At 40.4% G+C, this 17,233-nt stretch overlaps 1 protein-coding gene across 4 annotated transcripts in view; it reads right to left on the bottom strand.

Moving 5' to 3' along the window:
- Positions 1 to 17,233, bottom strand: part of SEC24B (SEC24 homolog B, COPII component) — a 116,628-nt gene that overhangs the window by 59,411 nt on the left and 39,984 nt on the right. For 3 of the 4 annotated variants that reach the window (XM_075860521.1, XM_075860519.1, XM_075860520.1), the window contains 6 exons: positions 14,250 to 14,305; positions 12,380 to 12,586; positions 12,035 to 12,158; positions 7,548 to 7,706; positions 4,471 to 4,644; positions 622 to 732 (listed from right to left, as the gene is read on the bottom strand). In XM_075860521.1, the coding sequence (XP_075716636.1) occupies positions 622 to 732; positions 4,471 to 4,644; positions 7,548 to 7,706; positions 12,035 to 12,158; positions 12,380 to 12,586; positions 14,250 to 14,305 (831 nt within the window). Of the gene's footprint in view, positions 1 to 15; positions 148 to 621; positions 733 to 4,470; positions 4,645 to 7,547; positions 7,707 to 12,034; positions 12,159 to 12,379; positions 12,587 to 14,249; positions 14,306 to 17,233 lie in introns of all 4 variants that reach the window. The other variant, XR_012883027.1, reaches the window with a different exon arrangement.

The raw sequence follows: 17,233 nt of genomic DNA, 5'->3' as shown, positions 1-17,233 counted from the left end.
AATCAAGTAGCTCACCTAAACTAAATATCTTTAGTGCAACCTGTCGCCTCGACGTGCGTTTCCCATTAGTTTTCCTCAGGAGGCGTGGTTAGAGGCAGTGGACGAGCATTAGATAAATGGGATGAAGCCAATCAAATAGAGTACAGACTGACATGTAATGCAAAGAGCAATGAATTACAAATGCATCAGAAAAGTCATGTGATAATCACATGACTAAGAGATGAGATTTACCCCTTGGAAAATATCCATATCCAGTAGAATAGGAGAACGCTCACGTCATGCAGTCCCTCCCCCAACCCCGCGACCAAGCCTAGTGAATTGGCGCACGCCAATGCATAAGGAGAAACCAGTTAGCGGCGGGATTAGCAGCAACTCCTGTACACCGAGGATTCTTCCTCCCAGAGCGATGCAAGCGCTGAAACAATTAAACTACGTTTTACAAAAACTCCAGCACTCAGACAGAACACTGAAATCAGAGTCTGTCACTACCTTATGCTGCCTCCAATGAGGGCGGCGCACAAAAAACAAAAAAAAAACAACAAAAAAAAACAAAAAAAAAAAAAAAAAGGGTGACAGATACGCTTTCAGGTATAAAAAACAAACAAAAAAATAACAACTTACCCATATTTGCCAACAGGCAAGTAATAGCCTGAACATCTGCTCCTGCAAATACATCAGGTAACGAATTTACCAGAGGCAAGCACAAAGTGTGCACACGTATCCTCCGCTGACCTGTTGGCAATGTAAACATTGAGTTTTCTTTAGGTTTAAAAGACTTCATTTTGTATGCTGTCATTAAATATATGTAAACACATTACATGCACATAAATGTAATGCGTTCTTTCAGGCATATATGCCACACTACTATAATCAAGAAATACCTCAATTATAATATTCAAATACAATATATGAGAAAAAAAAATAAAAATGTTGCTTTTGTTTTTACCTTTCTACAACAAATGTGCAACCAAATCAACATTATATGAACAAAACATAAAAATCAAAACATTGCTGTGATACAAAACTTTAAAATGAATGTCCACGGTTATCCAGGCACGGACCTTCATACGGATGACCTATCCACAGGATAGGTCATCAGTATATGATAGTTGGGGTATGACACCCAGACCCCACACCAATCAACTGTTGCGGTTGCCTCCGGGCACTAGATGTTATGCAGCATTCAGTGCCGGAAGCAGATGGCGCCGTAGACTGCATAGCAGCCGTGCTGCGGAACGGCAACTCTGCTCCTACTCACTTGAATAGGAGCAGAGCTGTAGTACTGCAGCACAGCCACTATATACTGTGACTGGAGCCATCAGCTTCCGGCATGGACATCCAGTGCCCGGAGGCAGCTGACCTGTGTGGGGTCCAAGTGTCAGGCCCCCACTGATCATATACGGAGGGCCTATCCTGTGGTATGAAAATCCACCCCATGCCTGGATAACCCCTTTAAACTCCATTTGGTTTGATTCAATCCAAATAGGTCTAAAAATTGTGTGCAGATAAAATATAGTAATATCTATTTATAGCAGTCAAAGCTCCCATGTCTGATAGAGAGCTCAAAATCACCTGTCTAGACAGTTAAAGCATACCTAACCTTTCAAGGGACTTTTCAGAATAAACGTTAATGCGTGTATACGTGAGAAATGACACTATTTCTGGCCATTATTCTGCCTTGTTTAGCAGGTTTCCCCTCTGCATCACCAATTCTCAGTTTTCTCTGAGCTAGTGGGCTAATGTGTGTCTTTTATACACAGAACACAGAGAAGAGGAGCATCCTGCTCTCCTATCTCTACCGATCACATATATAAAAGCTGCAGCAGAAAGGAGGACATTACACGGCAGTAATGAGCAGTGTAGCTGTAAATCCAGCATTAGGGAAAGATAGAACACTTACCCTCCCCTTCAATAAACTTCTATGGGCAGCCAGGTGTAAACTGATCCCTTGGGCCCCATGCACATAAACGTAAAAACGCCCGTAATTACGGGCCCATAGACTTCTATTGGCTACGTGTGTGCACCCGTAATTACGGGAGCGTTGCTAGGCGACGTCAGGGGATAGCCACGGTCCAAGGTGCTGAAAGAGTTAACTGACCGACAGTAACTCTTTCAGCACCCGGGACAGTGACTACCGCTGGAGTTAATAGTATTAAAAGTTAACTTACCAAGAACTCCCTGCTTCTTCCTCCAGTCCAGCCTCCCGGGATGACGTTTCATCCCATATGACCGCTGTAGCCAATCACAGGCTGCAGCGGTCACATGGACTGCCGCGTCATCCAGGAGGGTCGGACTGGATGTAAAAAAAGGGGTCACCAAGATACTGGCCGGGGTACGTATGAACTAATTTTACTTTCAAATCGCTGCGGAAACGCTGCCCCTTCTCTCTATCCAGCACTGATAGAGAGAAGGGCCTGTCGATTAGTGCAGAGAAAACGGGTCCGTAAATACGGGTGGAATACGGGTCGAATACGTGTGACAAAGGACCCGTATTTACGGGAGGAAAAAAATACGTTTGTGTGCATGGGGCCTTAGCAAGGAGATGGAAAAAAGAACTAAATGCTGAGTGAGTGAACTTTTAAAGGGATTGGGAGAGAGCCTGATAAACTGAGAAAGTGGCATTTTACTTTGTAATATCTTATAAGAGACTTTATAAGCTTACAAATATTTAGTATTAGCTTATGCTATTGATGTATGCAAAGTTTGTTGAAAAGTTAGACCATTTGAATAATGAAATTCTGGTTGCTTGCAGGGGATTTGGAGCCCTGTATCAGAAAATGGAGCTTCAACCGCTATATAGGTTTAAAAGCATAACGTTTTGATGTAAAACGCCATGGTGTTAAAGGTAGATATTTATTTTAATGCTAAGGATAGAAGGCTTTGTGTCATTTACAAAGATAGGGTAAATTCAAACGCAGCTGATTTTTTGGCTGAAATTACATTAACTGAAATTCAATTGTATTCATCTGAATGTGGCTGTTTCTGCAGCAAGGACATTCATTTCAACCAGTTTCATCCAGATGAATGGAACAAATTTTCAGTTGCAGAAATTTCTGCAATAAAATCTGCCACATGTGAATCCATCCTAAGGCTGGATTCACAGGAGACACAAATGCGGCAGATTTTCTGTGTGGAAAATCTGCCGCGTATTACAGTTCCAGCCATGGGATTTGAAAATTTTTATCCACATGCTTCTGAAGATTTTACGGACGGAGATCAGAGCACCAAAACCGCAGAATGCCCATCTGTTCTGAATGTTCACTTTGGATTTCAGCCTTTTCAATGTAGAAGGGTTAAAATCCAAAGCAAAATAAGCACATAAAACGTGAGTATTTTGCTGAAAAAACAATAAAGAAATGCTGCAGAAAAATGTTGAAAATAATCACAATCCAAAGAAATGCAAGAAGGCCAGGATCACACAAACATTTTCTATCTAGTTCTTGGCTAGTTTTTTTTTTAGCAAAACACAGGAGTGGACACAAAAGAAAGTTGAATCAGTCGTTTCCTTCCTTTTGGATACACTACTGGTTTTGGCCAAAGACTCCACCGAAAACTTAGGAACATTTATCAACCTCTAGTTTTCGGATGTCGAAAAGTTGTAACAGGGCATTTTATGCCGCTCTCACCACTTTTTTTGAGACGGCGTGGCTTCATAAAAGGATCGGGGCCACAGTGGCCCGACAAATTACGGCAGAAAACTGGCATAAATTATAATCTGAGATCTACACCAGCCCCAAGGTGGCGTAGATTTCACTCTGTGGGGCGCAGCAAGGTAGGGGACCACACCTTTTGCCTCCTCCGATCGGACTACCCCCCATCGGACAATTAAATTTAAAAAAATTGAAAGTTACGCTCACCAATCCAGGCAGCATTAGGAGGCATATATGTATATGGGTCTTATGAAACAAGTTTATGCATGATGTAATCTCAATTTCCTCCCACCTAGAGCGGACAAGCTCCTATAAGTGTCCACCTCCACTGCACCATGATGAAATCTCGCACATGCGCAGTACAAGCTGCAGTCTCCATGGCTCTGTAGTGAGAGCGCCTGTCTTCCAGCAGCAGTTTTAGTGTAGTATTACAGCTACTAACTCCATCTGCTGCTTTCTTTCGATCTATTGAGTCATGAATATACTTGGACTCCTAAAACACTCAATTTAATTTTAAGCAGGAAGACTTTAAGAAAAGATTATGCAGCGATTCTTACAGATTTTTAAAGTAAGTACACCACTTTGAGGTCAAAGATCTATTTAATAATGTTTGCATTGTGAAATTTGGTTACAGATCCTATTTAAGCAACAGCCACGCGCTACAAAAGATGTGAACATTTTGTGGATCAAAAGGTGGGATTGTTTGTACATCTTAAGCTGGTAAAAATCCGGCCACATTTTACTTTAGCAAACACATAACACTTGCAAAAGCAATTTTTAAAAAGTATCCTGCCCCACAAAACTATGGATGAAGAAATACCTTTGCTAGATGTGTAAAGGAGAGCCACCTGACAGCATGCCAAAGAGGTCTCTGTCAGACTTTCATCTAAAGACATCTGCACTGCAAATCCAGCATCCTCATTGATATTGGCAAGTGATAAAAGGTCCGTAGAACGCACAAAAAAATTCCCATGAAAAGTATGAATTGAGAGGCCTGAAATAGAATCGACATAACACACAAACATAGTTTAAAGCATACACTACACAACTGATTGGACACATGAAGAGTAACAACCATTTATGTGCAAGTATTTTAAATTAAAACTTAATACATTTCTTAAAGTGAATCTACGCCTTTAATAAAAAAAGAAAATTTTTTTTTACTGCATGCGCACAGCTCTCCATTATGTTCTATGGGAGTTCCGGAAACAGCTGAACAGCGCTTGCTAGGCTGTTTTCATGACGCCCATAAAACATAATGGAAAACCGCGCACATACACGGACCCCTCTCCACTTACTCCCCGTCTGGAATCCGTAACCAGTGGCCGCCTCACCAGGCGATACAGGGGTAGGGGACCCGCATCGATCAGACATTTATTGCATATCCTGTGGATAGGTCATAAATGTCTGTGTTGGGAATACTCCTTCAAAAGGGAGTGTATTACCTATATATTTTTTTACCAATTAAAAACAGAGATCGTGAAATAATCTTTTTTTCAAATCTGTTTATATTATTTTTTTGTACATGATTTTAGGGGCAGTCATCTTACCTGAGCTGCTGTTCACAGCATTTAGAGATATGCTTTATAGCAGTCACATGGACCATAGGAAACAATAATCTGGAGCGGACCCACTGACTTCTATGGGAGAGTATTCTAGGCATGCTCTTTAAGGGGAGCGGTGTCCATCACTTATTGTCAATGGCGGACCCGGTGTTATTTATATAGAGGTGTTGTTACCTGTCATTGTAATTTTGCCTGTCATAACTTGATGACTGTTGAGAAGTGATCTCTACAGAACAGGATGTGTAAGTCTAAGGCTCAGTGGACAGAGTGGAAATGAAAAGATTTTTGGATTATTATTTAAAGAAGCTCTGTCACTACATTATAACTGGCATATATTGTACATGATGTGATCGGTGATCGATTTTATTTAGAAAAACGATCATTTTTGACAGAGTTATGACCTATATTAGCTTTATGCTAATGAGTTTCTTAATGGACAACTGGGCGTGTTTTACTTTTTGGCCAAGTGGGCGTTGTACAGCGGAGTGTGACGCTGACCAATCAGCGTCATACACTTCTCCCCATTAATTTACACAGCGCTATGTGCAGCCACATGAACACACTATAACGTTACTGCAGTCTCCCGACAATGAATATACATTACCTCCAGCCAGGACGTGATGTGTATTCAGAATTCTGACACTTCGCTAACACAATCCCGACACCACAGCACAGGAAGCGTAATCTACGCTGTAAACTGCAATTTCAAACGAGATTACGCTTGCTGTGCTGTAGTGTCGGGATTATATTAGGGAAGTGTCAGGATACTGAATACACATCACGGCCTGGCTGGAGGTAATCTATAGACATTGTCAGGACACTGCAGTAATGTTATAGTGTGTTTGTGTGGCTGCACATAGCGATATAGCTATATCGCTATGTGCAGTGTAAATGAATGGAGAGAAGTGTATGACGCTGATTGGTCAGCGTCATACACTCCTCTGTACAACGCCCACTTGGCCAAAAAGTAAAACACGCCCAGTTGTTCATTAAGAAACTCATTAGCATAAAGCTAATATAGGTCATAACTCCGTCAAAAATGATTGTCATTCCAAATAAAAAAAAACACTGCTGTAATCTACATTACAGCGCCGATCACATCATGTACAATATACGCCACTGATAATGTGGTGACAGAGCCTCTAATATAGATGACAAAAAAAAAAGAAAAAAGTTTAAAAAAATTATATGTTTAAATATTTTTTTTCCCCCACAATTAACATTTATCCCCTATCTACAGGATAGTTGATAAATGTATGATCGCTGGAGGTCCCACCACTGGAACCCCCACGACCTCTAGAACACCCGTTCCTCCTCAATGCACAATCGCAGTGGGGAGGATTACGAATAGCGCAGTGGTTCTCTCTCTATCATTTTTATATAGAAGGTGCGGCAGTATGATTGAGATTATACAGCAATATGGAGCAGTGTAGCTGAGAATACAGCACTGGGGTGAACTAGAACACTTATTAGAAGCAAAACGTCAGTGTGTCTCTTTCTCTCCCTGCTCCCACCTCCTCTCTCCATAGACTTCTATGGGCAGCATGTCTGTCTCACCATGCTCCCCCCTAAAAAAAAAATCTAGGGGCAGGCTGCGAAGAGAAACACCCCCACTTCCTGCAGACCGTGGCAATAAACACACAGAATTTGAGTGGATAGAACTATTAAATTTTAACAGTAAGTAAAATACATATATCAAAAGAAACATGTGGAGAAATCCTCCAGCTCACCTGACACACTCCAGTGTGTCGTTGATAGCGCCCGGTTCCTCGTGTCGGCACACAGGTTACAAGTAGGAAACAGGGAAACAAAGGCAGGATCCAGCGCTGGATCCTGCCTTTGTTTCCCTGTTTCCTAAAATACATATATATATACACACACACACACACACACACAGGTGTACTATTAGATTAGAATAAGGTGTTTGAAAAGTTAGGCCGTATTCACACGAACTCGTGTCAAATCGGCCATGAAAAACGGCCGACCTGCATCCGTGTACGACCCGTTTCCATGGATCCCTCATAGACTTGTGTCTATTGAGGGGTCCCAGGAAAACTGGCAAAATACAATGTCATTTTTTTACAGGCCGTTCACACGGTCCATTAAAAAAAAAAAAATGAATACGAGTGAATAGCCCCACAGAGGTTAAAAAAGAAAAAAGTCTGTCACGTGGCCGATTATCCTGGTCATGTGAATAAACCCTTAGCGTCCATTTAAGGGTCTCAAAAAAAGCTCTAAGAGATACAAGTTCTAGTATTACTATGGAATACATCCTTAAAAAAAAAAAAAAAAAAAAAAAAGAACTAAAGCTTGGTCATCAAATTACAAATACCTTTTGTACAGCGGATTCTCATTACGGCTTCAAAACCAATCTTTCTGGTAAGATAATGATCCAGATCTTGCTTTAATTTATCAGCTTGAGCTGGAGTGTGCTTATGGTGGAATGAGGGATAGTAATAGATGCATCCAGCAGAGTACTTTGACACACATGCTGGAAGAAAAAAATATATTTTATAATATTAGAGTATTGTTTCATATATCATGTCGCTCATTTACCACACAAAAGATAAAAAAAACAAGCAAAACAGAGAAGAACACAGACTAGTATAGTAGTTCATTGTACATCTGAATTAAAAAGAGTTATCCAGTCGCTAAAAAGTGATGGCCTATTCTCAGGATAGGCCATCAATAGCTGATGGGCCAGGTTCCGACTCCCGGGACCCCTGCCGATTAGATGTTTTGAAAGGGGTGCAGCGCTCGCTACTAAGTGTGTGTCAGAGATTCACAGTGAGCAAGAAGAAATGAAGCGGAAGCAGCGCTCGTATGAGCACAGCATCCCCTTCAAAACAGCTGACCGGCGGGGGTCCCGGGAGTCAAACCCCGACCCATCAGCTATTGATGGCCTATCCTGAGGATAGACAAAAACAGACGAGGAGACATCACTTCCAACATATGTCAGCTTTTTAATCACCCGTGCAACGTTTCAGTCCAGCTTGAGAAAGGTCCTGCTGGACTGAAACGTTGCACGGGTAATTAAAAAGCTGACATATGTTGGAAGTGCTGTCTCCTTGTCTGTTTTTGTCTATCTGGTATTGGGGACCGTGGATCCGGTCCTATTGAGGCGTGCACCCACTTGTGGTCCAGTGCTGTGGTAATTTTCTATGTTGGATATATCCTGAGGATAGGCCATCAATTTTAAGCGACTAGATAGCTCCTTTAAGTACTATATTTTCCACAGTGCACTACAAAGAGGATTGTTTAACCCCTTCAGGACTGAGCCTGTATTGGCCTTGTGGACGCAGCCAATTTTTTCGAATTTGACATGTGTGACTTTATGTGGCAATAATTTGGGAATGCTTTTACCTATCCAAGCAATTCTGAGATTGTTTTCTCGTGACATACTGCACTTTATGTTAGTGGAAAAATGTGATCAATAAGTTCAGTATTTGTTTGTGAAAGACACCAAACTTTAGAGAAAATTTGCAAAAATTAGCACTTTTCTAAATTTAAATGTATCTGCTTGTAAAACAGATAGCAATACCACACAAAATAGTTACTAATTAACATTTCCCATATGTCTACTTTATGTTGGCATCGTTTTTTGAACATCCGTTTTTTTTTCTAGGACGTTACAAGGCTTAGAACGTTAGAAGCAATTTCTCACATGTTCAAGAAAATTTTCAAAACCTATTTTTACAGGGGCCAGTTCAGTTCTGAAGTGGCTTTGAGGACCTTATATATAAGAGACCCCCATAAGTCACCCAATTTTAAAAACTGCACCCCTCAAAGTATTCAATACAGCATTTAGAAAGTTTCTTAACCTTTTAGGTGTTTCACAGGAATTAAAGCAAAGTAGAGGGGAAATTTACAAATTTCTCTTTTTTGTCGGAAAATCCATTTTAATCCATTTTTTTCTGTAAAACAAAAAGGTTTTACCAGAGAAACGCAACTCAATATTTATTGCCCAGATTCTGCAGTTTTTAGAAATATCCCACATGTGGCGCTAGTGTGGTAATGGACTGAAGCTCAGACCTCAGAAGCAAAGGCGCACCTAGTGGATTTTGAGGCATCCTTTTTATTAGAATATATTTTAGGCACCATGTCAGGTTTGAAGAGGTTGTCTTGTGGTGCCAAAACAGTAGCAACACCCCCAAAAAAAACACCATTTGGCAAACTACACCCCTCAAGTAATTCATCAAGCATTTTAGTCCCACAGTTTTTTTGCTGAATTTAGTGGAATTAGTCCGTAAAAATGAAAATCTAAATTTTTTCCAATAAAAAAAAAAAATATGTGGTAATAAATGGCTGTTTGGACACATGGCAGGGCTCAGAAGCGAAGGAGCACGATTTGGCTTTTGGAGCTCAAGTTTACTCAATTGGTTTTCGGGTGTCATGTCGCATTTGCAAAACCCCTGAGGGCCCAAAACAGTGGACACCCCCCAGAAGTGACCCCATTTGGCAAACTACAGCCCTAAAAATAATTTATCTAGGGGCATAGTGAACATTTTGATCCCATAGGTTTTTTGCTGAATTTAGTGTAATTAGGCCGTCAAAACTTCTATTGTTTTTTATTCTTTTTTTTTTTACGGCGTTCACCGTGCGCTATAAATTACATATGTGATTTATTCTGCGGGTCGATGCGATTACGGCGATACCATACTAATAGAGTTTTTTTATGTTTTACGGTGTTTGCACGATAAAATCAAGTTTTTTTAAAAAAAAAATATCGTTTTTGTGTTGCCATATTCTAAGAGCCACAACTTTTTATTTTTCTATCAGGAAAGCTGTGTGCTGGCTTGTTTTTTGCGGAACAAACTGTAGTTTTTATTGGTACATGCGACTTATTGATCCCTGTTTATGCAATTATTTGGGAGCTGAAGTGACTAAAAATAGCAATTCCGGTATAGTTTTTTTTTATGGAGGTCACCGTGCGGGATAAATGACATAAAAATTATATTTTTATAGTTCAGGCCGTTATGGACGCGGCGATACCAATTATGCATAGTTTCTTTTTTTCTAATAAAAAAAGGACTTTATAAGGGAAAAAGGGCGATTTTAAAATGTTATTATTTTGACATTTCACTTTTGTACATTTTTTTTTTCAGTCCCACTAGGGACTTGAAGGTACAATTGTATTGCAGGGTATTATACTTGTCAGTTTCACACTGACAGGGGGCATATTAGGTCCTGCCTCTGTCAGGACCTAATCGCCTTCCATAGATGGCAGACAATAAGCCTTTGTTAGGCTTCCAGTTGCCATAGCAATCGCCCCCCACCCCGCAACAAATAGGCCTCCGCAATCGTGTAGCGGGGTGCCGATGTTGCTATAACAACTTAAATGCGGCGGTCGCTATGAACTGCCGCATTTAAGGGGTTAAATCGGTTAAGATCTCCGCTGTGATCCGACCCAATGTTTTCCCCCAGTACTAAGGCTGCTAGTAGCAGCCAGTACTGGGAGATGCCGGACTGCTGGGAGCACCTGTGTGCGCTGTTAGGAGCACACGTAGATTAACGGGCTGCAGGCACAAGGACTAGTTCTGCAGCCCGTTTATCTACGTGGGGTGGTCGGGAAGGGGTTAAAAGGCTTTGCCCACTTGACATTTATGTGGATATGCCATAAATGTCTCAAGTGTCAAAACAGCCTATTTTTGCCTTCAGGACCGCCAGATTTTTTTTCCTAGTTTTTGCGTCTCCAAGAGTCATCATTTTTGCCATCCATCATAGTACTGTAGCTGTATGAGGTCTCGTTTTTTGCAGGATTAGCTGGATTTTTTCAATTGCACCATTCTGGGGTACATCAAACTTTTGTTATTAACTCTTTCTGGGGAAGAAAGGAAAAAACAGCAACTCAGCCATTTCTTGCATTATAAATTTTGTGCCCTTCACTGTGCGGGATAAATAACACGTCGATAGGAATACGGCGATACCAAATATGTACATATATTTTTGATGTTTTACCAGTTTTGCACAATAAAAGTGTGGTTTTAATAACGTGATAACTTTATTATATGGATTGTTACGATTCCGGCGATAGCATACATGTGTATTTTTACACACTTGCAAAACAAAACCCCTTTTTTTTTTTTTTTAAATAAGTTTTTTAAGTAAACACTTTAATTTACTTTATTTTAGTTCATTTTTTAATCCCACAAGGGGACTTCACAATGTAATCATTTGATAGTTTCGATTATATTCTGGTTTACTCTGTATACCAAAGAATTATTGTCTGTCAGTAGCAAACAGACAGGCAATCAGACCATGTTACAGCTATGGCAGGCCTGGGAGCCTTTGTTAGGCCCCTGGTTGACGTAGCAACCCATCGCTCGGCATCAATAGGAAGGGAGCTCCCTCTGTCCAGTTTGTCTAACCACCTAGATGCTGTGGTCGCTATTGACCGTTGCAGTGGGATGTCGGCGGAATATTTCAGCTGGCAACTGCTGAGGATGGCACTGGCAGCTTCTGTGCCCGCACCATCCACTGGGCGTAACTGTACACTTCGCTGTAGGAAGGCACCGCTAAAATGGGCGTACAGTTACAACCCTATGCCAGAAGGGTTTAATCTTCTCAGAGATCAAAATAAACACCTAGGGAGAGATTTTATTAAGACTAGTAGTTCATACGCCAGTTTTAAACAATTACAGTAAATTATAATAAATTTGTCGGGCCCTTTTGTTAAGCCACGCAATTTTTCTAAAAGGGGAGAGGCTGGCAAAAAAAACAAAAAACACATTCTGTATAATTAAGTCAGAAGAGCTTACTAACAGAATAGGATTTGACAATCAGGTATAAGTAGTAACAACATGCATCATTTTAACGAACCTAGTGATGCCAGATCAGAATATTGAGAACTTAAAAGAAACAAGTCCACAGCAGTTTGCTGTCCGGAGCAATCCAAAGCCAATTTCTTATAGAAATCAGTAGCGGGGCCCAAGTGCTGTATCCCCTAAAGAAACATAAAACAATATATTATAAATATGAACTACCACCACCCTTAAAGAGATGTAATCACCTAAAACAGTTATTACCATGGGTGTCGTATATATATAACATTTTGCAAATACTAAAGTACAATAAAGCGCTCTGTATTTCATATTGCATTTTATTTTTAATTTCTCAGACCACACTCTTGTGTAAGAGTGGATTTACCGCATATGTACACTGTACCTTTAAGCTGGATCTTTGGTTTGGATCTTCTCTAGACTGTAGAAGTCCAGCTCCTAAAGACGGCAGCTGAGTCTGAAATACCGATATCCTTCCTCCAGTGGGAGACATCAATTTGAAAGCTCCTTGAAGAGCAGGGCCAAGAGCACTGTGAGTTTCCCTTGTGTTGGTAAACATGCCAGGTAAAGCAGTTAACAGATCTTTGATGAGCTAAGCAGCAAAATATTAAGTAATATATTAACAATATTTAGTAGAACATTAATTAACAAAGAAGTCATTAAAGAGGTTCTCCAAAGATTAAACATGTGTCACCTATCCACAGGATAGCTGATAAATGTCGGATTGCTAGGTCGGGGGTCCAAAACCCCCTCCTCTTCCTCAATGCACGATCCAAAAAGTCTATTGGACTGGCTAAGACAGGTAAATACAGGTATTGGCTGTTTTCATCATTGAATGGAACGGCAGGTCACATGTTCCTTACCGCTCCATTTAAGCTTCTCCCTACGGAGATCATTCAATGAGAAGGAATGGTGGAGTTCAGGACCCCCTTTCTAGGGATCAGACATCTATCATTTACCCTCGTAGAGAAGTGATAAATGCGTATCTTAGGAAATCCCCTTTATTCACAATAAGAAAAACACATGTGCCCGTATTGCACTACAGCATCTATACATGTACCATGGAGTTAAAAATGAATTAAGTGTCAGGGTCATAAGAGAGAGGAATTTTAAAGAAGGAGAACTATAAGCCACCCATAAATGATTAAACTAGCAAATGCTAAAAGCTCACAAGATATGCTGAATTCTGTGCCTAGCATCCAACAGAAAAAAAAACATGTCAGCGCATGGGCAAACACAAGATTTTTAGAGGGTTTTCAAGTGTTTTAGTGCCCACAACAGAGGCAGCAAAATGCCCTCATTATACCAACTTTGCTGACTTGCTACATAAGGCCTCATGCACACGGCCGTGCCCGTAATAACGGGCCGCGACTGCCCTCGTACAGCCGCCCGCATTCTCGGCCGTGCAATGCAAAACAGACATGTCCTATCTTTTGCGGTACAATTCTACGGCCCGGACACCTTTCCACAAATATACGGGAAGATATCCGTGGTCAATAGAAGTTAATGGGTCCGTAATTGCGGAGCATAATTCCGAACAACTTTTAAGGTCGTGTGCATAGGGCCAAACTGACATCATTCGCTTTTACATGGGGTGGTTTTAGGGTTCGTTATAGTATTCCTATCCTGTTGTAGTGTGAAGGGGTATTGATATACACTGTGGTTATGGGTTCGCATCTAACATCCCTGAAAGTCGATGATGGCGGTACTATAGTGGTTAACACCATATATTGTAGAAAATAATAATAATAATAATATTATATTGTGTAGTATAAGGCTTAGGCTTGTTTTTTTTTTTTATAGAGAGCTTCAATTCCCCTGGTTCCCTTTACACATCCATAGTGTATCCTGATCAAATGCGGTTTTCCTGCAGCTGCCACTAGGGGAAGCTAAGTAAATCGGAATTTTACTGCTCCCATTGAATGCAATAAATAAAATTCATATGCAATGAGCTCCTCCTAGTGGTAGCAAAAAGATTTTTAGCCTTTAATTGTTTTTTGCTTTTTTTTTTTAGGAACTGCTCAGAGGGAAACACCCCCCCCCCCCCCCAAATGAGCCCCTGGGGAGGAGAATTATATTAGTCATCCCCCCTCATCCAATCAGTACACAGCGAGCACTCCCAGCAATGCTGACTGGCTAAGAGCAGTTGAGTGACATAATGCTCCTCCCTTATATCCTTTTCTGCTCCTATATGTTTTTTTTTTTGTTTGTTTTTTAAAAGACACACAAACAATAAAAAAGGAAGGAACACTTACCTCCAAGCTTTCATGAAGATTTACAAGTAAGCCATCAGGTGTGGGCAAGAATATTTCTAGAAGAAAGCAAGACAGTCAGTTAAGCTATAAATCCTCCTTATCCCCACCTATACGGAAAAGATAGAAGGCAGTGCGCACACAGACAGAAAAAGATACTGTAAAAAAATAAAAAATAAAATAAAAAAAAAATAAAAAAAAAAAGGGATAAGGAATAGATTTATACTTGGTAAAATTCCCTTGCCATTTTAAAGGGAATGTATTCTGTAATTTCATTTTAGTTTCATTAACTAGATGCAAGTAAGTCAAAAAAGATTTGTAAAAACTTCCCTGGGTACGGCCATATTGGAGGCACAAACTTCCTTTCTGTATAGACCGTACAGCAGGGTTTGTGCTTTATGGCAGCTGTAATAAATGGGAGTGTTGTCACAGAGAAAAGTCATAGAATTTCAGTCTCCAGGAAGTGTGTGTACAGTGTTGCTATTCTACCTTATGTAGGCATCCAGTAATACATTAGCTGTCATTTACTTGCCCATCCTCCATCCCCGATAGACTATAAATGGAAGGTGCGCATTTAAACGGAGAGAAAAGTGAAGAATTGTTAATGTCAGCGCTCATAGATGGAGAAATGATAATGAACGAACCTTGGCTCAAAAAGGAAGCAGGTGCACGTGACAACGAAGGGCATGAAGCAGGGATAATTGTATGCTATCGTGTATGAATATCTCACATTACCAGCAGCCCGTAAAGCTGGCAAAGACACTGGTTCCCTTCTGCGCTCTGTTGCATCTATCAGCGAGTGTGTTGGGAAATAAAGAGGGCTTCTTAGTGCAGTTTTGAGAACTCTCCAACACCCACTTATTATAAATAACCTCACCAATAACCCCTTCCCGCTGCAGCCCGTTTCGACCTTCCTGACAGAGCCTAATTTTTCAAATCTTACATGCGTTGCTTTATGTGGTAATAAGGTTGGAATGCTTTTACCTATCCAAGCGATTTGGAGACGGTTTTCCCGTGACATATTGTACTTTATGTTAGAGGTAAAATTTTGTCGATACATTCAGCGTTTGTGAAAAATATAAAAATTGAGAAAATTTGAAAAATAAGCATTTTTCAAAATGTAAAATGTATCTGCTTGTAAGATCGATAGTAATACCACACAAAATAGTTACTAGTTAACACTTCCCATAGGTCTACTTTAAAAAAATGATGCCAACATAAACGTCCTTTTATTTTTATAAGACTCAACAAGGCTTATAAATTTAGCAGAAATTTCTCACATTTTCGAGAGTTCCAAAAGCCTATTTTCTTTAGCGACCAGTTCAGTTCTAAATGGCTTTGAGGGCCTTATATATCAGAAACCCCCATAAATCATCCCATTTAAAAACTGCACCCCTCAGAGTATTTAAAACTGCATTTAGACAGTTTCTTAACCCTTTAGGCTTTTCACAGAAATTAAAGCAAAGTGGAGGTGAAATCTAAAAAAATTACATTTATGTATAAATTCCATTTAATCCATTTTTTTTCTGTAAGGCTGGGTTCACACGAGCATGTTCGGTCCGTAAAGGACAGAACGTATTTCAGCCGCAAGTCCAGGACCGAACATACTGCAGGGAGCCGGGCTCCTAGCATCATAGTTATGTATGATGCTAGGAGTCCCTGCCTCTCCGTGGAACTACTGTCCCGTACTGAAATCATGATTACAGTACGGGACAGTTGTCCTGCAGCGAGGCATGGACTCCTAGCATCGTACATAACTATGATGCTAGGAGCCCGGCTCTCTGCGATGTGTTCGGTCCGGGACTTGCGGCCGAAATACGTTCCGTCCATTACGGACGTAACATGCTCGTGTGAACCCATCCTAACACAGAAGGTTTTACTCAATATTTATTGGCCAGATTCTGCAGTTTTTAGAAATATCCCACATGTTGCCTAGTGTGCTAATGGACTTATTCTAGGCACCATGTTAGGTTAGAGGTCTTGTGGTGCCAACAAAAGGAAACACCCCAAAAAATAACCCCATTTTGGAAACTACGCCCCACAAGGGATTCATCTAGGGGTGTAGTAAGCATTTTTAAACCCACAAGTGTTTCATAGATTTTATTATAATTTGGACGTGAAAATGAAAAAAATTTTTTTTCCCATTAACTGGTTGCCGACACAGGACGAGTATGCTCGTCCTGAGCAGTGAGCACTTCGCGCATTAGGACGAGCATACTCGTCCTGTGTAATACACAGCCACGGCCCCGCTCTGACAGCGGAGAGGAGAGAAACATCTTCTCTCCGCTGTTAACCCTTTGAACGACGCGATGACAGCTGATCGCGGCGTTCAAGGAGAGGGGACTGCACATTGATCGCGTCACAGAAAATAACTGTGACGCGATCAAAGCCAACAACTCGTATGGCCAGACAGCCCAGGGTCCAGTGAAGGACCCCAGGGCTGTCTGAACATATTTCCTGTTGTTAGGGCATACTGAGGTATGCCCTAACAACTGCCTGTGTACGATCAGTAACAGGCTAATGTACTGGCATATAGATCTATGCCAGTACATTGCAGTTACAAAATAAAAATCAAAATGATAAATCCCTTTATGGGATTAAAAAAAAAAAGTTAAAAGAATGTAAAAAAATAAATAATGGTAAATAAATAAATAAAAAGTAAATAAAATACACAGAAACACATTTTTTATAATAAATAAACTTTTTAAAATATAAGTCCCAAAACATGAAATAATATAGACATATTTGGTATCGCCACGACCGTAACAACCTGTACAACAAAAGTATAACATTATTTATGATGATCGGTGTATGGTGTAAAAAAAAATATATTAAAACTGCTGCGCAACTGCTTTTTTTCTGCATTTTAATCTAATTAAAAATTTATAGAAATTAAACGATAATGTATTTGTACCAAAAAATGGTACGTACATAAAGTACAACTCGTCCCGCAAAAAACAAAGTCTCATACAACTACGTCGTACAAA

The sequence above is a fragment of the Rhinoderma darwinii genome, chromosome 1 (genome assembly GCF_050947455.1).
Source record: "Rhinoderma darwinii isolate aRhiDar2 chromosome 1, aRhiDar2.hap1, whole genome shotgun sequence".
NCBI lineage: Eukaryota > Metazoa > Chordata > Amphibia > Anura > Rhinodermatidae > Rhinoderma > Rhinoderma darwinii.
This window is presented reverse-complemented; position numbering and strand designations above follow the sequence as displayed.